This window comes from Thunnus maccoyii, chromosome 16 (assembly GCF_910596095.1).
Source record: "Thunnus maccoyii chromosome 16, fThuMac1.1, whole genome shotgun sequence".
NCBI classification, from domain to species: Eukaryota; Metazoa; Chordata; class Actinopteri; order Scombriformes; family Scombridae; genus Thunnus; species Thunnus maccoyii.
In genome coordinates, this window is record NC_056548.1 from 14,655,408 (window position 1) to 14,678,903 (window position 23,496).

General features: G+C 39.6%; 2 protein-coding genes across 5 annotated transcripts; one reads left to right on the plus strand and one right to left on the minus strand.

Moving 5' to 3' along the window:
- Positions 1-164: 164 nt before the first annotated feature.
- Positions 165-15,207, plus strand: LOC121881490 (gamma-aminobutyric acid receptor subunit rho-1-like). Of its 3 annotated transcripts, XM_042389297.1 has the most exons (11): positions 165-383; positions 3,850-4,047; positions 7,998-8,048; positions 8,193-8,299; positions 9,301-9,368; positions 9,461-9,684; positions 10,536-10,618; positions 11,172-11,312; positions 11,794-11,946; positions 12,438-12,634; positions 13,676-15,207. In XM_042389297.1, the coding sequence occupies exons 2-11, from the start codon at positions 3,941-3,943 to the stop codon at positions 13,976-13,978; spliced, it is 1,434 nt and encodes a 477-aa protein (XP_042245231.1). In that variant the 5' UTR covers positions 165-383; positions 3,850-3,940; the 3' UTR covers positions 13,979-15,207. The 3 variants fall into 3 exon arrangements, with proteins under 3 accessions (XP_042245231.1, XP_042245232.1, XP_042245233.1); XM_042389298.1 differs by lacking the exon at positions 3,850-4,047 and having other exon boundaries at positions 13,676-15,206; XM_042389299.1 differs by lacking the exons at positions 165-383; positions 3,850-4,047 and adding an exon at positions 4,229-4,469 and having other exon boundaries at positions 13,676-15,206.
- Positions 15,208-16,328: 1,121 nt separating this feature from the next.
- On the minus strand, positions 16,329-21,501 carry LOC121880870 (peptidase M20 domain-containing protein 2-like). Of its 2 annotated transcripts, none has more exons than XM_042388454.1 (7): positions 20,205-21,501; positions 19,026-19,174; positions 18,785-18,927; positions 18,099-18,253; positions 17,597-17,723; positions 17,343-17,450; positions 16,329-17,186 (listed from the first exon to the last, which is right to left on the minus strand). In XM_042388454.1, exons 1-7 carry the CDS (start codon positions 20,604-20,606, stop codon positions 17,047-17,049), a joined length of 1,224 nt encoding a protein of 407 aa, XP_042244388.1. In that variant the 5' UTR covers positions 20,607-21,501; the 3' UTR covers positions 16,329-17,046. The 2 variants fall into 2 exon arrangements, 1 of the variants encoding a protein (XP_042244388.1); XR_006091652.1 differs by having other exon boundaries at positions 17,096-17,186; positions 17,343-17,479.
- Positions 21,502-23,496: the final 1,995 nt, after the last annotated feature.

Below are 23,496 nucleotides of genomic sequence, written 5' to 3' on the forward strand. Positions count from 1 at the left end.
GATCATCTGCTATAACCTAGCTCTTGAACATAATATATTCAACTTGTAGACGTTTCTTAGGACAGAAAGATAGAGTGCGCTTGCCTGACAGACAAAAGAAAGGGCAAAAATATTAGCGAAAACATAACGATCTTTCATTGGCTAACGCCAGAGCGTGACGTAGTACCACCTAGTAACAGTGGTGTACTCTACACTGAGACCAGACACCTGTCAGTTTTTGTACTAATTTAACATCTGGTGATAGTTTGTGCACTCAGTACAAAACTAAACAAACAAACAAAGTACAGGATCTCATTATGATGAGTAGCTTGTCCCTGTTGTCTGGTCTGACTTGTTTACTGTACCATATGTGGGCCAAGTTAATCAGGATAAAGGCAGAGGAGGTAAGATTCAACTAATTCCTGACAGTTTTGAAGAAAATCGTTACATCTAAATCCTGTTTCACAGTGGTGAATTGATTAGGGCTGTAACTAACAATTATTTTCATTATTGATGATTTGTTTGGCCTATAAAATGTCAGGAAAAAATGACTGTTAAGATGTCCCAGTCAAAGGTGACATCCTCAGATGTCTTGTTTTGTCTGACCAATGGTCCAAAACCAAAAAGATACCGAGTTTACTATCATGTGTGACACATAAAAGCATTAAATCATCATATTTGATAAGTTGAAAACAGTACATCTTTTGTATTTAAAATGACTAAAATGGTGAATCAATTATCAATGTGCTGTAGTTTCCAATTTGTTTTCTTTCAGTTGATTAATCGTTGCAGCTCTTAAACTGATACATTTTTGCTGTAAGCATCTCTATTTGTCACAAAGTCTTTTTTTACAAATAGTGAGGTGTAATATATGCGAGCCCAGTTCTGCAGGGGAAATAGTCTCAGATCAGGAATAATAGAAAAGTAGTAATTTATGAACAACGTCAACATCACTTATGTAAGTTAGAATTCTTCAATGACTAAATTTAATGTGTCAAAAATACATATTGGTTGATGTACAGTACATCCAGATGGTGTTCAAACCCTGTCACTATTTTCACATTTTATGTTGCAGCCTTATTCTAAAATTGTTTAAATTAATTTTTTCCCTTCATCAATCTACAATCAATACCCCATAATGGCAAAACGAAAACATGATTTTAGAATTTTGTTGCAAATTTATTAAAAAGGAAAAGCTGATATATCACATTGACATAAATATTCAGACCCTTTACTCAGTACTTAGTTTGAAGCACCTTAGTTTGAAGCACCTTTGGCAGCGATTATAGCCTTGAGTCTTCTTGGGTATGATACAACAAGCTTTTCACACCTGGATTCAGGGATTTTCTGCTGTTCTTCTCTGCAGATCCCCTTAAGCTCTGTCAAGTTGTCGGTGACATTGTCAGGTCTCTCCAGAGATGTTCGATCAGGTTCAAGTCAGAACTCTAGCAGGGCCACTCAAGGACATTCACAGAGTTGTCCCTAAGCCACTCCTGCGTTGTCTTGGCTGTGTGCTTGGGGTCATTGTCCTGTCGGAAGGTGAACCTTTAGCCCAGTCTGAGGTCCTGAGCACTCTGGACCAGGTTTTTATTAAGGATATCTCTGTACTTTGCTCCGTTCAGCTTTCACTCAACCCTGACCAGTCTCCCAGTCCCTGCTGCAGAAAAACACCCCTACAGCATGATGCTGCCACCACTAAGCTTCACTGTTGGGATGGTATTGGGCCGGTGATGAGCAGTGCCTGGTTTCCTTCAGACATGACGCTTAGAATTGAGGCCAAACAGTTAAATCTTGGTGTCATCGGACCAGAGAATCTTGTTTCTCACAGTCTGAGAGTCCTTTAGATTCTTTTTTTGCAAACTCCAAGCAGGCTTTCCTGTGTCTCTCACTGAAGAGAGGCTTCCATCTGGCCACTCTACCATAAAACCCAGATGGAGGGTAGAGTGTTGCAGTGATGGTTGTTCCTCTTGAAGTTTCTCCCATCTCCACACAGGATCTCTGAAGCTCAGCCAGAGTGACCATCAGGTTCTTGGTCACCTCTCTTATCGAGGCCCTTCTCCCCCGATTGCTCAGTTTGGCCGGGCAGCCAGATCTAGGAAGAGTCCTGGTTGTTCCAAACTTCTTCCATTTAAGAGTTTTGGAGGCCACTGTGTTCTTGGGAACCTTCAATGCAACAGATCTGTGCTTTGACACAACCCTGTCTCTGAGCTCTGCAGGCAGTTCCTTCAACCTAATGGCTTGGTTTTTGCTCTGATATGCATTGTCAGCTGTGAGACCATATACAGACGGATGTGTGCCTTTTCAAATCATGTCCAATCAATTGAATTTACCACAAGTGGACTTTTTGGCTACAAATATTGATGTCAGCTTAAAAATCCAGTCTCTGCACATGCAGGTGGCCAAGTGGTAAGATGTTTACTATATAATACCAAAGAAAAAGCTGCTCTAATAACTATCACTGTGATTATGAAGCCACAATTATGAGACATTCAGGAGTTTTACTTGTATTCTTACTACTGCAGTCAAAGTATACGACTGGACTAAGCTGCAGCCATATAATCTTTTACAACATCATCAAACAGTTTTCTGTCCATTTAAATTCAATTTACATATGATGTCTCAACTATAGGCTTAATGTGAATCATGAATATTTTTAAATGCATAATATACGAGACTGATTTTATCCACACAGTCAGTAAGTCTACTGTAAAGAAAGACCCACAAATCTGAAACACAAACAATACCTCACATTACTCACACCAATTTTCAGATTGACGTCCATGGCGCTAACCCAAATTCATGATCTTATAATCCAACTGTCAGTCTGCTAAAAAAAAAAAAAAAGAAAAGGGAGACACATGGTCTGGCTGACGGTGACGTTGGCACAGAGACGATTCTTGATTGGTGCGTTCAGATGGACAGCATGCCTTGACAGACAAATAGTGATACAGCCTCCAGTGTGTCACCAAATTAAACAAACACACCCATTTATTAATTTTATTATGAGTTCGTAAAGGAGACTGGTAGGTGTGTGATGATCAGAATGGTGTCGTCTGTTGGGACCTGCAGTTTTTATCCATCGTCTTACAAAATAACATTTTAAAAAAGTGAAATAAATGCAGAAAAAAAGGTTTCTATACTATCTCAATATTGCATATTACATTACCTGCCAGTTATTCGTGAGCTTCTTGATTAAAAACTATATTGGCCTTATTTCTGCAGGGATTGCCTAAGCATTTTTGGAACATCCCAAAATATTCTAAAATCTGGATCCTCTGAGATAAAAACAAAAACACCACAGCATGTAAATAATTCAGCAACCATAAAATCTTACATTTACTGCACAGTTTCATGTCAGAGATTCAATTTCTTGTCAACCAGACACTCATCAAACATCACGAACCACCAAGCAGAGACGCAGCGTTGTCAGTTTTTGGCAGAATGTGAAAAAAACATCTTTGACATGCCAGACACGGGACTGCCAGCATCAGAGGAATCCTTTCACATCAGACGCAGACTTCCTCCCAGCCTCTCTGTGTAAAGCGTTGACCTTACAAATGAGCACGCTGCATCATTGTGAGAATTGGTGTTTCTGGGCGGTGCAAAGTAGAGTAGAGCACATCATAGTGCAGGATATCTGAGCACAGCAGAGCACAGAGAGGCAGGCACATCCGCCGCTGGAGGGATCAAATCTGTACCATCTGACGCTCAAGGATTTATGGGTTTAGTCAAAATTGCTTTTCCCACTGTGGAGATTAAGCACCGTAGGATGTTTTCCACTCAGGCCGTAGAATAACCCAGTGTAGCTGCTGCTACTGCTGCTGCTGTTGCTGTTTTTCTCCCCTCTTATCGGCTCCGACGCTGGAGAAGGGAATGTCTCAGGAAGGCAGAGTGCTCCAAGCCCTGGAGGGGAGTAGATTCTGACTGACAGGAGAGGTTCGTCCTCTGGGGAATGTGAACCATGCAGGTGGATGCTGTTCTTGTGCTCTTCTGTGTTTGGCTCGCGGGTGCAGCTGGGAAGATGGCTCAGCCGAGGGGTCACAAGCTGGAGACTTACAAACAAAGCAGGTAATGTCAAAGGAGTTATGAATGGGCTGTGCATCAGTTATAATGCATGTTTTCATTGTTTCAACAGGATGTTATTTGCTTCCATTAAGCTTTTAATATTAAATCTGCAAACAGACTGATTTGTTAAAAGTCTCTTTCCCATAAGGACTTCATGAGAGTTCTATGGATGTTTTATTTTAGGTTTACACGATGTTGTCCTGTGTTTCCTGTGTCACCTGTGTTTCTCCCTCCCCCTCTGAAAACACACTTATTCAGACAGCAGATTGGAGAGCAGAGAGAGAGAGAGAGAGAGGGAGACCTAAATCCCCACATCTATTTATGTACTACTGGTGAATGCTGTGTTCTCTTGCCCCACAACTGCTGCAGGCCAGTTAATGACTGTTTTCCCCACCGGGAGCAGTTGTAGTCAATGTCATTTTCAGGTGATTATTTAGGCTAATTGCTGCCTCGTTAATGCATCATTGGATTAAACGTTTTAGTCGGGACTGAACTAGATGTGGGAATTGATAAAAGGTCCTCAGTTCAACTTTCTATTGATTAGATTGGCTATGACATTTAGGAGTGGAGATAGAAAGATTTTTAAGGGTTTGTACATAAGAATATTAGATGTTTTATTTATATGTGGAGATGCAGTCTGACAAATCTGTTGTGGAGGAAATGTGACATTTACACTACAAAACTTTTATATTAAATGTTAACAAAGTATCTTAGCTTTTGTAAAGTAAATGATGCTTACTTTAAATGATTCTGTTCATTTTGCGCATATTAGTCAGTTGGAATGATCCTTTGTGTAGGAAACATGGAATCGCTTCAATGTGTTTGTCAAAATGCTATCGGGTATTTAAAAAATCTGAAGGTTTACATACATACCAAAACTGTCAGAGGGAATTCAATTCTCCAATTCTTCATTGTTACTTAATTTGTCAATTATTGTCTTGGTTAATTGTGTGGTCTATAAAAGAAAATTGTGAAAGAGTCCCTCACAATTTCCTAAAGCCCGATTTGATGTCTTCATATTGCTTGTTTTATTCGGCCAACACAACAAAATCCAAATATATTCATTTACCTTCACATAAGACAGAGACAAGCAGGGAATCATCCCACTTGAGAGGCTAAAACTAAATGTTTGACATTTTTGCTAAAAAGATGACTCAGATTATTAATCCGTTATCAGAATAGTTGCTGATTAATTATGTGGAATTACTAATCGATCAATCGACTAATGCTTTCAGCTCTAGTCCAAAGTTCAAAGTTTATTAAACACCCTTAGATTACTCCAAACATTGGCTGAAAGCAAGATCAACTCAGAAAAATACTAATTTACACTGGAATATTGACTGTTATCTGATACATAAAAATACACATTTTCAGACAAAAGTTTCCCATTAAAGATTCAAATGTAAATTGGACACCTTTCCCATCATTCCACTTGTAAATAAAACATTTTTTCTCATAGAAATATCCGTAAAGAGTTCAACTGCAGCCTGCAGCCTCAAGTGAGAAACTGTTTTTGCATTAATCTGTGGTGAAGATGATAAGATTTTCCTAAGCATGCAAAGTACAGCACTGTGCGCCTCATAATGCTATCAGCATTGAATGATTTGCATTCACTTAATATATTCAACAAACCCTGTCAAATCATAATCCCCCCCCCCCCCCGCCTTTAGATACAGTATCACTTTTCATGCTGTAACTGCTGTTATTTATAGATCAGAGGCGACATTAAACAGCAATCTGCTCGCTATTAGGATCATCTGAGTGAGATAAATGTTTTGATATAATGCACAGCTTCTTTATGACATACTGTCAGAATAAATGACAGGGTAACATTTATGGTTAAACAGAATAGGGTTAAAACTGTCTTTTTAAATCTAAACAATACTCTGAAATTACAGTCATTTAAAGTGATCGTCTCTGCCCTAAGGTGACTAAGATGATCGTTAAGTATGAGAGGAGCACAATCGTAATCATCTGTGGAAATTCTGCCAAAGACAGAGAGCACAAGTGGTTCAAAGCAGTGATGTAATCTCTAGACACCAGCGTCATCTTGTTATCAAATCTGTGCAACACTTTTTTTTTTCTCCCTCCAACTAGTTAAAAGTCCTCTCACATCAGTCTTCTCTCTGCTGACACACAGTCTGAGAATACAAATCAAATGTAAATCTCTGATTCTTCTTCCAGCAGGGGGAATATCTCATACGCTTGTTCAGAAGTCAAACTCTTCTTCTCCCTGTTTCTCCTCACTCTATTCCTCCTCTCCGTGTGTGAAATTGTAAAAGCGGCTGGATTGGGTTGTGGGAGTTTTCGCTATATTGCTTCGATTTTTTTTCTTTTCTTTTTTTCACTCGCTGCCTTGAGGAGGAGGAATGAAGAGGGGGGATTTGTGTAGGACAGCAGAGTCCCACATCCAAGAAGAAAACCCTTGTGAGCTTCAAAAGAAATTTTTGAGAAGTCTATAGAGGATTTATGGGACAAAAAAAAAAACACACTTGGATGAGTTTTTTTCAGATCTCTCTCCCACTTTTGCTTTTTTCTCACTTCCACATGAACATCTAAAGCATACAAACTAAAAAAATAACTGCACTGTCTGACTTTAAAGAGCCTCACAGTATCATATACATCAATACTGTCACGCATTAGTATACATTAATGCATCCAGAGTGACCTCTGCAAGAATCTAGCCTTCTGACCCTGATGCAACCCCTGCAGAGATGCATGTAGGCCCCACAGCTGGAGACAACAGCAGAAACAGCGGCGGCCACACAGAGTAGAGCAGTGTGCAGACAGACAGTCGGCTGTGTGGTGTAGGCACGCAGAGAGGGGATTGGAGAGGCATTTCTGCCAAGAGGATTAGGAACCAGCTGCTGGATGGACGCAGAAGAGTAGCACCCATTGCCCATCACAACAGTGCAGCCAGCACCCAGTGAAACCCTCTCCTTTGCTTCTCATCTTATGTTGGTGTTTTTCTGGGGGGGGGGGGTTCTCTCCCCCCTCTTTCTTTCTCTGTAGTATTTCCTTAATGCATGTCTGTGGTTGTCACAGGGATTTGGCCCTGTCTATCACAGCATGCTCTACTCTATTAATCCATTTTAGGGTTTTTGGAATTCATCTCTTTTTCTCCCAATCTTTCTCTCTCTCTGCCTGTGGCCTGAAAATGCTGCCTGAAAGACAAGAATACAGAGGCAGCCCTCTTGAAAAGTGACACCAGAGAACATCTGGCTTCCTTCAAATTGAGTGATGCGATGAGGAAATGCACTTGTGCCCTTTGTGTGATGTAACCGGATATAATACGTCTCCTTAGGAAGTGAGAAGCGTCAAAACAAAACAGAAATTGCAAAGTTGTTGTTGTTACTCTAAACACATGGAGACTTAGCCTTTAAAATAACACACACATCATCATTCATTTCAAACTTTAAGCTGCAACTTATGATTATTTTGATTTTGATTAATCCAATTAAACAATTATTTTCTCAATTAACTGATTAATAGTTTAGTCTATTAAATGTCAGAAAATGAAAAAAATGTAATTCCCCAGAGCCCAAGGTGATATATTAAAATTACTTGTTCTATCTCACCAAAAGTCCAAAACCCCAAGATATTCAGTTTACCATCATATATGACAAAGAAAAGCATAAAATCTGCACATCTGAGAAGCTGCAACCTGCGAATGACTTTTGACGATTAATTGTCCAAATATCTGTTGTTCAACAAATTGTTTCAACTGTAGTCAAAATATATCATATCATATATTACAAGTGAAAAAGAAAAAAAAAGTTTGTAAAGAAAAGTAAAAAGACATCACCCAGTTTTTCCAACACAGAAATGTTGCATTTTAGAAGAAAAACATAAATAAATAATAAAATTGCAACATTTTCTACTTTTTACAGTGCTGCATCGTTGCCATAACAGATCCTCTTATTAATTAATTTATTACTGTTGTCAATCAACAGGTCGCGAAGAGAGACCAGAATGGATGGGGGTTCAGGTCACAAATCTGGGAGGTGAGTTTTAAAAATGAAAACATTATGATGATTTTTACTTTATTTGTTAGTTTAATTCATTTGCTTATTGTACTGGACTGGAAAAGGATGTTTTACAGCCTCACTGTGACCAAATTTGTCTTTTTTTTTTTTTTTATTCTACAGCCCAATCTACAAACGAAGTCCAGACATGACAAAATCTCTGATGACAAAATCTGAGCAGCTCCTGAGAATAGAAGACCACGATTTCACCATGAGGCCAGCGTTTGGAGGTCAGAAAAAAAAATGCATCTAAGTGTTTTAAATGCAAGCTGTGTCCATGATTGCAACTCGGTGAGGATACTGTAGAGGCTGCGTGGTCAGTCATCAAGTGCAGCAGGATAAGATCTGTGCAGTGGTCATTGGTTTGGTCTGAACTGTCCTAGCTAAGCTCTTGGAGCCCTTAATGACACCATCCATGCAAGCTGTGCTGGAGTTTCCAATTGTCGCAGGCAGAGCTCAGCTCTTTACATCACAAGAGTGTTAATACATGTCTTTTGCATTACTGTATATTAGAGGGATTTGATGTCAGCTTTTAGGACTGCAGGATTACTTCGAGATAAAGGCACACAGGCTTTTGTTTTTACTAGAAGATTGTCGTGGAATATATATTTAGAATCTGTTTATCTGTCTTTATCTTTTTATTCATCTTATAAGGTAAATAACCTCAGACACGAGAGCTGTATTTAACTAAAAAAATCTGCCATGAGGGCTTTCATTTTCATGCCGAAGAGATAAACACGTGCCGTTTTTCTATCAGACTTCAACTTCTTTTAATCACACAACAATCTGCTGCTGACAGACACACCAAGTGACCCTGCAGTATTCTTTTCGCTGCGTCCCGCTTTGACCATCAAGTGCGTCTGTGCTGAAAGTGGAAAAGAGAGCTGGATTTCATCCACCGCTGCATCAACTTTGATCCATTCTTGTGACCTAATTGTATTTGTGTACTATTAGAGGATGATGCTGCAGAGTACAAAGGCTGAAATAGGTCAAAAATAGAATCCCAGCCAGCCCGACGCAGTCGTGGCACGAGCAGTTGATCTGAATTTTTAGAAATGAGATATCAGAAGCTAAAGGTTAAAGCAGTCTCTGTAATGGTCGCGTTGACTTCTCAGCCCACTGTCACATTTACAATGAAGCAGAAAAGCATGTTCAACAAGCATTTATGTAGAAATATTTTTAAATTTGTTACTGTATGCATTTAATGGACTCATGGTCCATTGAATTTCAGGTCCTCCAATTCCAGTCGGAGTAGATGTTCAGGTTGAAAGTCTGGACACCATCTCTGAGGTGGATATGGTAAGTATGGAATAATGTGTCTAAGATTAATTAGTTTTTAGGTTGGTTATATGTTGCAAGATACAACACTCTATTTTGTTTTCTTTCCACAGGATTTTACCATGACACTGTATCTGCGTCACTACTGGAAGGACGAGCGGCTGGCGTTCCCCAGCACCAACAACCAGAGCATGACCTTCGACAGTCGCCTGGTGAAGAAGATCTGGGTTCCTGACATGTTCTTCGTCCACTCCAAGCGCTCGTTCATCCACGACACCACCACCGACAATGTCATGCTGAGGGTTTATCCAGACGGCAACGTCCTCTACAGTCTCAGGTAAACACAGCAGCAGCAGAACTTTTTTTTCTTAGGTTTGTTAGAGCCCACACTAATTTTTAAAAGTCCTGTTTAAAAAACCCTAACAACCACTTTTATAAAATTAAAGACGTTGGCCATTCCTCTCAGAGAACTGCATTCAAAGGAATACAGTGGTCAAATGAAGAGTTTATTTCACTGTAGCATAAAAAATATAGGCAGATATTTAAAAGATACATATTTAAAACCAACTATATAAAAAAGAGAGAAACAGAAATGTCACCAAAACAAACCACATCCGAAGATCAGTTTACACTGCTAAAGGTCACTACTGATTTGCTTTGATGAATTTCACAGCAGGTGAAAGGTCAACCAGCATGGCTGCGATACATTTTGTCGAACATCATTTTCAAAATTGTAATCAGTGTAGCAATCAAGAGTGACAACAGTAGGTTATCAGAAGAGAATGCCAAATTCTTGCCACTATTACATCTGCCAGTTCACTGCAAGGACTTCTTAACCTTTATTTAAGCAAGCAAGTAATCTGTGAACAAATTCATATTTACAAAGACAGCTTGGCATAAGGATGATTGATGGGAATATAGGAGAAAAGACAGAAAAAGGGCACAAACAACACTTCAAAAAGAAGACTAAAATGTGCTAAAAAAATCACAAAGAGAAAACAAATGTCACAACAAACAATGGAAGCCAGCAGTCCTACGCACACAGCTCAAGTCTCTTTTCCCTCCATTTGTTTTGGTTTTGGACAACTAACAAAAGCAGCCATATACAGAAATTTAACTGTCATTCTTGCTGTTTCTGTAAGAAGTTAAATTACAGTAAATGTTTTTTACTGTGATCTTTTACTGCAGAGTCACTGTCACTGCCATGTGCAACATGGACCTCAGCCGCTTCCCTCTGGACACCCAAACCTGCTCACTGGAGATTGAGAGCTGTGAGTGGATTATCAACATATCAATAAAGTATTTCACACCTTTTTTCCCCTTGCTAACTAGTGACCAGATTGCTATGAAACTTGGCAACAGCAGTGGGTGATATGACAATATATACCTCGAGACAAGATTAATTAAAACAAATATAAATTAGTCTTTTGCCATACCCTTTATACCATGATCTCTTTAACATCACTTGGCATATTGGGCCATTTTGGCAATTTTGGAAATCAATGAACAGGACTGTTTTATGGCAATATTGGATTTTTGCATAAATGTGAAGTCTGGTTATTCTACCAATTAACAACATATTTACACATGAAATCTCAGATGTCTTTCACCATGAAAGACACCGTCCTTGTAGCTCCACTAATGATGAGCCTCTAAGACAACAAAATCATAGTGTGTAATGAACACTGTAGTCACTAGGGACTGCTAGCGGTGCTTTCGACTTCATTTTATCTTTTCTTCACATTCACATCCAGTATTTTTCACACAAAATCTGCTTTGATTTACTTTGTTACACATGTGCTGACTTCTACTTTTTCCTTCCAGATGCATACACAGATGACGATCTGATGCTGTACTGGAAGAAAGGCAATGAATCCCTGAACACCGATGACAGAATATCTCTCTCCCAGTTCCTCATCCAGAAATTTCACACCACCACCAAGCTGGCTTTCTACAGCAGCACAGGTAATCCACAAAACAAGTATTTTATATACAGCACAGTCAACTGAAGTGATTATGCAAATAGCCCGAATACATCATGTATGTAAAAACTCCATCACAATTGAATTACAACTTCAATGAATCTCATTTAACTTTATAAGCCTTTCCCAACTAAAGTATCAAGTCTTCCTTAAATAAAATCGGTGTTCCTTGAATGTAACACCAAGAAGAATGTACAAATGTTTAATCCTTACTCTGAAACGAAATGAATCAAACTACTGCCAACTACTTGTACTGTGCTGAAAAGCTACTGTGAAAGCCTTGCAGCTGTCTTATAACCACATGCCACTTTCCAGCTCACAAGAGCAACCTGAAGCATAAAAAGGATTTTGTGTTCTATCTTTCCGTGCCAGAATAGCCGAGAACCTTTGGTTCAAGTGTTTGTTCTGTGTATCAGCAGCTAGCGTATGACATTGTGTTTAACGGTGATATTTCTCCTTTGCAGGCTGGTACAATCGTTTGTACATCCACTTCACCCTGCGGCGCCACATCTTCTTCTTCCTGCTGCAGACTTACTTCCCTGCCACCCTGATGGTCATGTTGTCCTGGGTGTCCTTCTGGATTGACCGCAGGGCCGTCCCCGCCAGGGTCCCTCTAGGTAGGATAGATTCTCCCTCTCAGGGCACGATCTTTGCAAACAAGCTTAGTGCTACTAAAAAATTATTTAGTTTGAGAAATGAAGGCTTATTCCTAAAAGAAATGACTGACTGAGTGATGAAGTTACACCAATGGTAACTTACACCAACCTTTGGCCGACCAATAGTGTAACTTCATCAGTCGACCGAATGTCGTCACTTCCTGTATCCGTTGTTTCAAATTGAAAGGCCTCTAGCGTTTCATACACAGTCCAGCCATATACAAGGTTTTGACCAAATCTTGTTTGACCTTGCTGTGAAAGTTGGGGAGCAAAAAGAATTTCCCTACAGTGAAACATCAGAAAAACCAAACAAGTAGACAAATAATAAGCATCTAAATATATTACTGCACAATTTAAAAATATCAGAAACTCTCTCTGTGTTATTTAGCGTTTAGTTGTATCGGTGCATAAAAGGGCTGCTGTGATCAAACAGTTTGTGTGCTTCCCTCCAGGCATCACCACAGTGCTGACCATGTCCACCATCATCACCGGGGTCAACGCCTCCATGCCGCGAGTCTCCTACATCAAGGCAGTGGACATTTACCTGTGGGTCAGTTTTGTCTTTGTCTTCTTATCGGTGATAGAGTACGCGGCAGTCAACTACCTCTCCACCGTACAGGAGAGGAAAGAGAGGAAGCTGAGGGAGAGAGTAAGTGTCATTTCTTGTTATTTTTTCTTTGGTTCTTCATTGCCTGCAGTTAGAAGTACAGTTAATCTTTGAAACGTTGGTCTTTTAACTATCACATTTTTTAAACCAGTGTAATGATCTTTGGCAGTTTTTGTGGCCGGAAGTCATAATCTGCTCCAAAAAAAGAAAAAAAAAAAGCGAATGTGAGCAAGTGCAACATTGCCAAGCTTAATTTTAGGCCACAATGATCTGAAAGCTGGCTGTAAATATAAGCAAGCAAATGTCGCTCTGATCTCTTGCATAAATTATTAATGAAAAACAGTCTGGGTATGCAACACACATTTATTCCTTGCTGGGTGCTTGTTCCTTCTGAATTTGAACATTACCTCATAGATTTAGAGCTGTGCGCAGAGGGCAGATGCAAAGATTTAATCAAATTATCAAAGAAATACTAAAATCAAACCCACAGTTTTGTATGGCTAATATAATTTAAAAGCTCTCTCGTGGCTGATTTAAACACAGATAAGTCTTAAGTCTCCTCTTGTAGTTAAAATTGCTGTTGTTGCTTCCTGGATTGCTGCAAATATGAAAAGTTAGATGGAAAAGATGCTTTAATAGCTCTCTCTAAATGAACACAAGACAAAGCTAACCTAATTTTATACTGACATATTTAAAAATATTTCTAAACTGGTAGAAGCACAAATCAATAATTTATGTGCATTTCCAAAAACCATAAATATTTTTCTAAATTGGCTCACTTTAAACTGCTCTTGGGGCGATTGCAAATTATTTCTAAGACTACAGCTTGCGTGCTATATTGCTATTCTTAATCTGCCAAATGCTGCAGCATATGGAGCCAAATTGCCCACGTACCCCGGGGAACATTTCAAGCACAAACATCCTTTTATAAATGTTTCATGCTGAAGTTATGTAAAGGCCCTGAGTTTGCAGAAAAATGATAAACATTTAAAAAACTAATGAATTCTTGTTTTAGTTTGCGTTATGACTTTGCAAAAAGTAAAAGTGTCAAAATGACTTAATCCCTTCTTTATGCTCACTCAGCTGCCGTGTACATGCGGCATTGGCAACCCGGACGAGATGATGATAGACCCCCAAATCACTGGCTACGGGTCTATGGATATCAACACCACAGGGAATTATGGGATGCCAGAGAACGGTGGCCGCCAGGAGCGAATGTTGGCTCAGATGGCGCTGAATGACCCACAGATTGCAAGCCAGGTGAAGCCATCCAGGGGCTACGTGAACATTTGGATAGACACCCACGCCATAGACAAGTACTCGCGGGTTGTCTTTCCTGGAGCTTACATCCTCTTTAATATCATCTACTGGTCCATCTACTCATAACCAGAAATGTAGAGGTGCATCGTCAGTGAGAGCCATCCATGATGGGACTCCAGTAAACTTGGCTCATATTTGAAGAGCAGGAAAAAGACTTTGCACTTGATGCTTTTCACTGGATGCAGAGACAGAGAAACTGTATGTAAGATGCATGAGGACCACTGCCAGATGGGGACTATTGCCTTCTTGACCCAGCCACTTAAAACTGATGAGTTGCACTGGTTTCACTCAAATGTACAGTATGTGGTTTCATGTGGTGTTGATGGAAAGACATTTGTTTTTTTGCTATTTTTTTTTGCCGTCGCCTGATGTTCTAACTGCACAGAGAGATGAAACACAAACTGTGTTATCACGCAGCTGAACTCTGCTACGCTTTCAGTTCTCAATGCAGTGACTTTTGAAATAAAAACCCTAACGCTCACAAAAACGGATCTCCGACATCTCCTCCCCTCCTGCATATGAGCTAGACTTGACAATCAACAGAACACAAAAAAAATCTTTTTAAAAACCTGACAATCAGGTTCTTTTTGAAGTCTTGAAGTTTCGCTTTTCTTTTGCAGCACGTTAGTATGACTCAGTATATGTTACATTTTTTTGTGATCTTTGTATCAATGCACTTTGCTGTCGAGCTACTGCATTGCATTTGTGTGATTTGACAAAGTTTAGTAAAAGAAAGCAATTAAAACTTAAAATTACACATGTAAAACTATATGTTTAGTAAATCCCAAACACTGATTATTGTATTGACTTTTTTTAAATGTCCTTATTTCTTCTTTTTTTTTTATATACAACTGACGCTCATCTCCTCTGTTGGTGTTGTGAGGCTTTGAGGGTTCACTGTGACCTTTTAGTTGCTAGTGTTATCATATTTTTCAGCTTAAAAAAACTTTATACTTTGTTAAGCAAACGATACATACAAAATATCTTTTGGTGGTTTATAAGAAAACATATTGACCAAAAAATACAAGTATTAAATTCCAAATCTGAAAGGATGTTATATGTGAGAAGATGTTAAATAAATGTTTTGTTTTTTGGGAAAATGTGAAAATTCTTTGAGCAGAGCTTATGCTGAACAATAAAACCACACTACTGTACGTTTTAAATCTCCACATGTAATAATTTTGTGAGACGCATGGCTTAATCTTGCTTTCTATCAACAGACATCAATTAAAATCGACTAAAATACAAACAGACACATTTGTGACTACAGACTCCGTTGTCAGTTGAAGGACTTGGTGCCATTTTTCATTTCCGACCTCTTCAAGTCTTGATCCCCAAATTCTTTATCCTATTTTCCTGCTCTCTTATACAGTATATTTCAACCGTGCTGCAGGATAAGCTTTCACAGTTATTAGACGCTGGATTGCTACTAGCTCCGGGGTTTCTCTCTCTCGTTGCCTGGCACAAAGTCTGATTGCTAATGTGCATTCATACCAAAGCATATAAACTACGCATTCTGTAATACCATTAACTGCTCACATGTGAAGTGAAAGGATATATATACATTACATAAATTAGTTCTCTCATTTTTCACAGGGAAAAGTGTGGATTGTACTGAATAACGCTTCCTCTTTCTTTATCAAAGCATGGTCCTGAGGGCATGGTGAAAATTCAAACTTTGTGCATCATCATCCTCTAAAAAACATGAACAAAGGCATCACTAAAAAGGATTAAGTATCAAAAGGTTTTGAATTGACCTGTGTGCTGAAAGCATGGCCAGAAATCTAAATGTGTGAATGCAGAATGACTGCAAAAAGATGCAGAACTCAAATACCACAATACCACTGCCTCATCACGTCAAGAGGGAAAAATGAGCAAGAATAGAAATTATATTCTATATAAATACTGTTTGTATGACTGTTAAGTTTAGCTCAGAGGTTTTGAAAGTGGGAACCGGACCTCCCAAGGGGGGCTCCAAACAGTTTCAGGGGAGGTTCAGTGAGTGGAAGTGAAAAGATATTACATTAATTATTACATTAGTCAAATCAAAAGCAGATCACATAGAATAGCCTAAATGTGTGTGATTTGGTGAAAGACATAGCTCAGAAATACAGTCATTTTGGGGAATTTTACTGTTTTTCCTACTTTCTCAGAGTCAGAAACTAATGAATGCCTTCAGACAGACCTTTTTTTATGTATTTGGTGTAGTCTGAAGTCTATCTATCTATCTATATATATATATATATATATATAAATATATATATCTGTCTATCTTTGCTCAATTGTTGGGTGTCTGTGGGATCAAATAACATAATCATGATCCCATAGGCATCCAGGAATTGAGCGAAACTAAGCAAGTAAACTAAGGGGGCACACCTTTTTCCAAGCTTTGTCTGAGGGGAGACTCACAGTCTCAGACTTTGAAAAACCCCTGGTTTAGTTTATTTGACATTACAAAAAGGAAGAATTCAGTCAGATGCACAAAAATGTCAAGGATGGCATTATTGTGTCAGGATGACACAATAAGGTTTTAAGCTAACTTCCATTGTGGTTACAGTACAATAAATCAAAACAAAACAAAACAAAAAAAAACCTATCATCATCAATAAAATCACATTGAAGTCAAAGTCAAACATCTAAAATAAAGACTAAGAGTCTGCCGTCATGCTAGCAGCTCTGTGGGTCTGTAGGATGGTTAGCTTACACTTGTATACTCTCCATAAGCTATATTTGTTTTTAAAATTGTGGTGGTTACAGTATTACTTCATGTGCAAAGGTAACAGTTCCTGGCACCACACCACCTAAAAGAACATTACACACGACCAACCTCGCCAAGCACAAGTCAACAACACAATTTGGCTCTAAGTTTGTGCCCATGAGTTCCTCCAACTCTACGAAGGAAGTATTTGTTGTTATAAATATTACGTACCACACTGAGCTGCAGTTGTACTGCTCAATCCTGCGATGGTTACCACCCGAGCAAATTGCTGTTTGCCAAAATGTGCTCTTTGGCTCTAGTGACACAATCCTGACTGCTGTCAGCTATAAAATGTCCTAAAATTCTTTATTGTTTTTTCCTATTATTATTATTAGTGTATTCGTGGAGCTCCAAAAGCTGCGCTGCTGCCCTCTAGTCATTTCTCGTGTTTCAGTTTGACTAGCCTGAAGTCCTCTTTCACTTGCATCAGCAGATCAGGGTTGCACACCACATCCACAGCTGTCATAGCCAAGGCTTTGGCTGCCCTCAGGGTGTACAACTGGGCCTTTTCAGCTCCTGGCACAGGACAGAAAGCAGAGGAGGTAAATAGAAACTAAACAGGCAAACCAAGTGACCTGGAAAGAGATGATGGCTAAAAAAACGTCTGATCGTAGCGCAATTCAATTTCATTACAGCAACAACGGCTGTTCTCAAAAGACACAACCTGCCTACCTGCTGCTTCGTTGTATTCCTCTGTGTGGTTAAACGCATCGGTGCAGATGTAGAAGAAAGGATGGATACCCGGGACTATGAATGATACGTTGCCAAAGTCTGTGGAACCTGCCAGATAATTAGAAATTCACTGTGATCTGTGAAATACAAAAAAAGCCTGTGAAACTAGATCAGAGTTTTGCTGCATACATTTCTTCTGCACAGACCAGAGAGAGAAAGAATCCTGTATTTATGAAATTTTCATTTTTACCCACCAGAGAAGTTGGCTGGCTGCTCTGGAAACTGAATCCCTAAAGCTTTCCCATTATTTTCATACAGATTTGCCAGTGTAGCATTGGGCAGAATGTTGTAGTAGGCATGGGTTGGGTAGGTTATCTCCACCTAAAGGAAACACAAGTATACCCCCACTCATAAAACATAGGGTACAAAAATTTGACGTCAAATCACAGAAGAGATCATATATTAACAATATATGAAGCCATACATGCTCTGTAATACGAGTAAAAACTGCTTGAAGCAAGTACAGACATAGGAGAAAAGCAGCCTGAAGATAACGGTGAGTTATGTAACAATAACACAGCACTCTGAGCATAATTACAGGAATATGTTAAAAAAGGGCGATGTTATATAACAGCGGAGTCAACTCCAACATTCATCAAAATCCACTGTTTGTTCCTACGTGTGTACTTTGTCGATGTACATATCAGGGATCTAAGAGGGAAGCAAATGGAAGACGACACTTTTAGGTGAGCTTACTTGGCAGCCGGTAGCTGCAGCGGCTGCCCTGAAGCAAGCCTCCGCTTTAGCCTTCAGGTCAAAAAGATCCTTAACCAGCGGTGTGCGTAGATAGAACTCTAACTCGGTGTAGGAGGGGATAATGTTGGGCTTCAGCCCTCCGTGTCTGATGATGCCTGTGGTAAAGAAAATGGAGACAATGTGCAAGATGGAGGATAAGAAGGGATGCAGTTTACACAATTTATACGGGTTTGGAAGCCAAAGTTGTGCGTCATTTCACATTTCCAGTGAAGAGATCAAAAAAATCCCTTTACATTTGACTGTGTACTTTTCTATAATATAAAAAGACAATACACAGAAGCAAAAGTTACTACAGATGGTGATTTTTGAGCACTGCTTACTACTTCAGAAACGAGAAAAGCTAATGATGCTAATAATGAATAATTTCACATCCACGGAATCAATTTGGTAGCTGATGTGGAGCTTTTGATCGTATCACACGACCTTCCTGAGAAGATGGAGTTTGCTCAGTTATCGTAGAATTATAGATGTTTTAGTCTCCTTTTTTCTGAGCACATTGAGGAAATCTCATTCATGTTGGCTTAAAAGCAAACAGACCTTGGGGTGAGATTGTTTTGGCAACTGCTGCTTCTTAAAAAATGAACTTAGCTCAACTAATGCTATTACAGTTTCTGCATGGTCCTCACCGTGAAGCCTCCACTCTGGTTTGAGCTGCTGTCTGAGTACAGAGATGTTATTGTAGGCAAGCACTGCAGCGTCTAAGGCGTTCACTCCCTCCCAGGGGTATGCAGATGCGTGAGATGCCTTCCCATGGTACTTCACTGACACCCTGTGTGACATCAACATAAAGGGTTGTCAAGGTTATGGTGCTGACTGAGAGAGGACGCAGAGAAGTTGTGAATACAAGCTGTAAAAAATAGAACATACTCATGGAGCGCAACACAAGGGAGGAATGAAGCATCCTGCTGAGCTGGATGAGCCATGAAGACGAGGTCGATGTCAGCAAAAGCCCCTGCTTTGATCAGGTCGATCTTTCCTCCTATATCTTCCTCTGCAGGTGTTCCCAGAACAGTTACCTGGTGTAAAAGTATTTAATTTAGTTATTTCAGTTCATGTGTGTCAGTCATCCTGATACTGATTTTGGTTTGAAGGTGAAGGTTCATTCTTGACCTGGGAAACGGTGGAAACAACTGTTTTTTTCTATTTCTAATATTTTCCTTGGTTGTTCAAAATGAGCAAGGAAGCATGTCATTCGAAAGGACATTGGGGTGAATCAATAACCACCACACGACGAAACGGCAACATTGTTAACTGGTCTTCACTTGGTTGTACAATGAAGTGAATAAACTACCAGCACACAGGTCCGGCCCTGACTATGTTGGTGCCCCAGGTTAGATTTTAGATTGGAGCCCCCCCAAAAAAGTGCAGCAACAGTTCCTCCAGTCCTCCCAGTTCTCTGAACAAAAAGGCAAGTGGGCGTCAAGATGCCATTCAATGAGTGTTTGCTGGCAGGGCCTGAGGTAGCACATGAGGTTTGGTGGCTGTCAGACAAAAACTGACCAACCAATAAGGCTTTGAAAATCACACCAGATACAAACCTGTACAGGTTTATGGAGGAAAACGGGAGGAAAAGTGTTAAGAGGGTAGAACAAGTGTGTATTTCCAAAAACTGTATAGAAGCACACAAGAAAAACCCTCCCCACTCATTTGGTTCCCTACTTTTATAATAATTTATTTTCATTATAATTCCATCCATAAGGGTTAGGGTTAGTGACACAATGACTAATGAAAAACTAAAATCTGATCAGATGGGGGGCCCTGGGACAAAATCTAATCAAATGGGGGTCCGTAGTCTAATTTATGTCAGTTTAGGGGTCCTTGACATGAAAATGTTTGAGAACCACTGCTCTAGGTGACCGCCTATGTGGCCACGGCCGCCCCTGCCAACATATGACGTAAACAACGTCGTCAGATGGTAAGTCAGAAAAACAAAAATAGGTGACGTCGTCAGTCACATGGTTTTCTGCCGGGCACAAAGATGCTTGAAAGTTTCACTTGTAGCTGTTTATTTTTTGAACTGTACCTGCAGAGACACTTCACAGTTACCTTCACTCGGACTGGTAGTTCAGTCTGGCTTTCTAAAGCTGCTTTCAGCCCCAGACCGGCCGCAGCTCCCACCTCTGCAATCAGGTTGTGCCCACATGCGTGCCCGATACCGGGCAGCGCGTCATACTCGCACAGGAACCCCACATTCAGCACCGGGTCACCCTCCCCGCCGCCGACCGGACCCCAGCTGGCCCGAAATGCGGTCGGCAGCTTGTAGTGACTTTCCACCGTCCATGCCTGGTCCTCCTGAGAGAAAAAGCGGACGAGTCTCTCCTGCGCATGTGTTTCATTACCGGCGAGTTCAGGACGGCTCCAAATGTCCCGACTCAAACTGTGTAGCTCGTCTTGATGTCTGTCTACGCACAGCTGGAGGGTGTTTTTCATCTGCTGCACTTTCTCCATGATGATTTAACACAGCACTCTGTACAGTCAGATGAGCTGCAGTCCAAAGCACATCAATGACTTTCCTAACAGATGATTTTACCAGTTAAATAATTGATTTGATCCACTCTGCATGTAACTTTGGTGCTTTACAAAGATCATCTATTGGCAAAATGTATCAGCTCTTACACATAAATTCTGTACCATAAGAAAGACCATTAAGAGGGCGGAGCCACATATCCCGGAAGTAGTTTAACAAGTGCATTTGTAGTTGAGGGTTTTAATTATTGCTTATCCATTGCATGTTGCATCATTTACAGCTTCACAATTTTTATTTGAATCTGCAAACTGTTGCTCAGAATTCAGTGGCTTCAGCAGCCTCATTAAACATCTCAGTCTCACTTATAGTTCAGTGGTTTTTGGGATTTGTTTTGCTTTTTAGTTTCCCTGCTGTATGTACAGCACTCATTTTGACCAGTGTGAGACTGTTGTTTTTGCTACTGCATAAGGAATTAAGGGGGAAATGCCTGAAGAAGTCTTTTATACATGTTTGCAAGTTTTACCAATTAAAGTTTGGTTACAGCTGCAACTCTCAGTTCTTTTAAATCAAAGCTTAGACTTTTCTTTTATTAAAGTAAGTTTGGGATGATTTATTCATATCTCACACTGCACCATAGCTGCACTGTTATTTTTACTCTCTTGTTTTGTCTCTTATTCTATTTTAGTTTATTTCTCATTTAAGTTCAATTTAAATGTGTCTTTTTATAATGTCTTGTGTTTCCTTTCTTAATGCCTTTTATGTTTTATGTAAAACACTTTTGCCTTGTTGTTGAAAGGTACTATACAAAGGTGTCTTGCCTTACCATTCTTGTGAACTGCTTGTGAAATGTTAAAATTTAAGAACGCTATAAACAATCCGTTGAAAATCGATAATTTTGTCTTTTTTTCCTGTGTTTAAAGATGAAGATTTGAAGTCATAGTTTTGCCATTGCAAACATTTTGAAAAGGAAGTCTATACAACACAACTTAACTTGTAACTCAGCTAAAGTTACATTTTCTTTTAATTTAGCCTTTATTTTACCAGGAGAACCTCATTCAGATCAAAAATCTCTTTTGCACGAGACATATGCTCATGTGCAACTTCAAACATTACAAGCAAAGCAACAGATTTGCTTGTATTTGAGTCAATGACAGCTTCACCTCAATCCTCCTTTAGAAATAGGTTAAGTTAAATCACCTCTTTCTTCTATTCTAGGGTATAGGTGATCTGACAAAACCAGTCATTATTTCAAGAGTTGAAGTCTGATGGATCAGCTGCACAGACCGTACAGAGGACAAAGACCTTCCAACAGGCTACCACCTGCGTGATCTGCAGCTGTGCTCTTTTTTCCATTAAAATAAGAAGATATACTATATAGTAATTTCTGAAATTGTCAGTCATTTAGTGTTTTAAACAGAACACGTTTGCCTGTGCCTTTGTGGATATTTCACTCAATGCAACAATGCTTTCTCCCTGTTTAACACAGGATAATGAAAATTTTGCAAACTAGAGATAGGGAGAAAATATTATACTTCCTTTTTTGTTGTCATCAGGCTCTATTTGAGTCTCTTTGAAGCAAGACATGGATTGGTTGCCATCTGCTGGCCAGGAACACATTCAGTCCATGCACATCTTTCTTTTTAACTGATCAAAACAGCCTTGAACTGCATGGCCTTCATCACATTTCATTTAAATATTAAATGCTATGAGATTTCATTCAGGAACCTTGGATGGCGGATTTGGAAAGAATCAATAGATTCAATAGCATCTATTATACATATAAACTGACTGATGGTTATTAAATATCAAAAAGGTCCTGAAATATAGTCTTAATATAAAAAATTGCACATTGTTTGCGTGTTAGTCATATACATGTATTAAAACCATGCTTCTCCGCTGTGATTTACTTTATCAAGGTCAATCTCAAGCCTTCTATGTGATGCATAATGAATGAGAGAGAGTGAATAGAGACATGGGCTCAAATCCAATTTCCATCACTCTGTTATCACACTAGAGGGACCCAGACTCCTTTTGCACATGGGGCTGCATTCATTTTCAAAGCATGAAGGACTAAGGATGTGAGAATGAATAAGTATGCTGGACGATATTCATGTTTTAGCTTGGACATTTTAAGAAAGGCCTTTAGGAAAAAAAACCTTGACTATTATCTAGAAGTTATATATTTATTCATGTATTTATTGCCTGTGGCTACTCAGATGACTGCACGCAAACAATGCTTTCCCTTCCCGAGGATGAACTGAGCTCTGTAAAACAAGGTCAATTAGCACCGAATGAATAAAGACAAAACTCCACAGCTGTCATCCACCCAGCCAGAGTGTCTGTATGTGTGTGTGTGTGTGTGTGTGTGTGTGTGTGTGTGTGTGTGTGTGAGGGAGGGAGCAGGTGTAAATGTATGTGTTTTCTGTCTGTATCTGAGTTGGAGGTTAATTGGGGGTGGTTGTCAGTCACATCAGGAGACATGTTGAACAGCGCTCAGCAAGCTGACACTAAGACTGCCTCCTGACATGGTCTGTCTGTCAGTTTACTTTACGCCCCGCTGGGTACGGTGACACTCTCCATTGTGTATCAATTAAGTGACATCGAAGGGAGGCAGCCATGTGTCACTCCATTGTTTTATTCAAGGATTTGCCCTGTGAGTCATGTGTTTAATTTCACATGATGTTTCAGGCCTCACATATTGGTCAGTGCTTCCACAACTGAAAAACATGAAGAGTGTAAATGTTATGTGGACTAATGTATAAGATGATCATCATTTCATATACTACATCACACAAAAGGATAGAAAGTCTGGTGATGAAATAGAGGCGCTGCTGATAAAACCACATCAGCTTCAGAGGAGGAAGACAATCA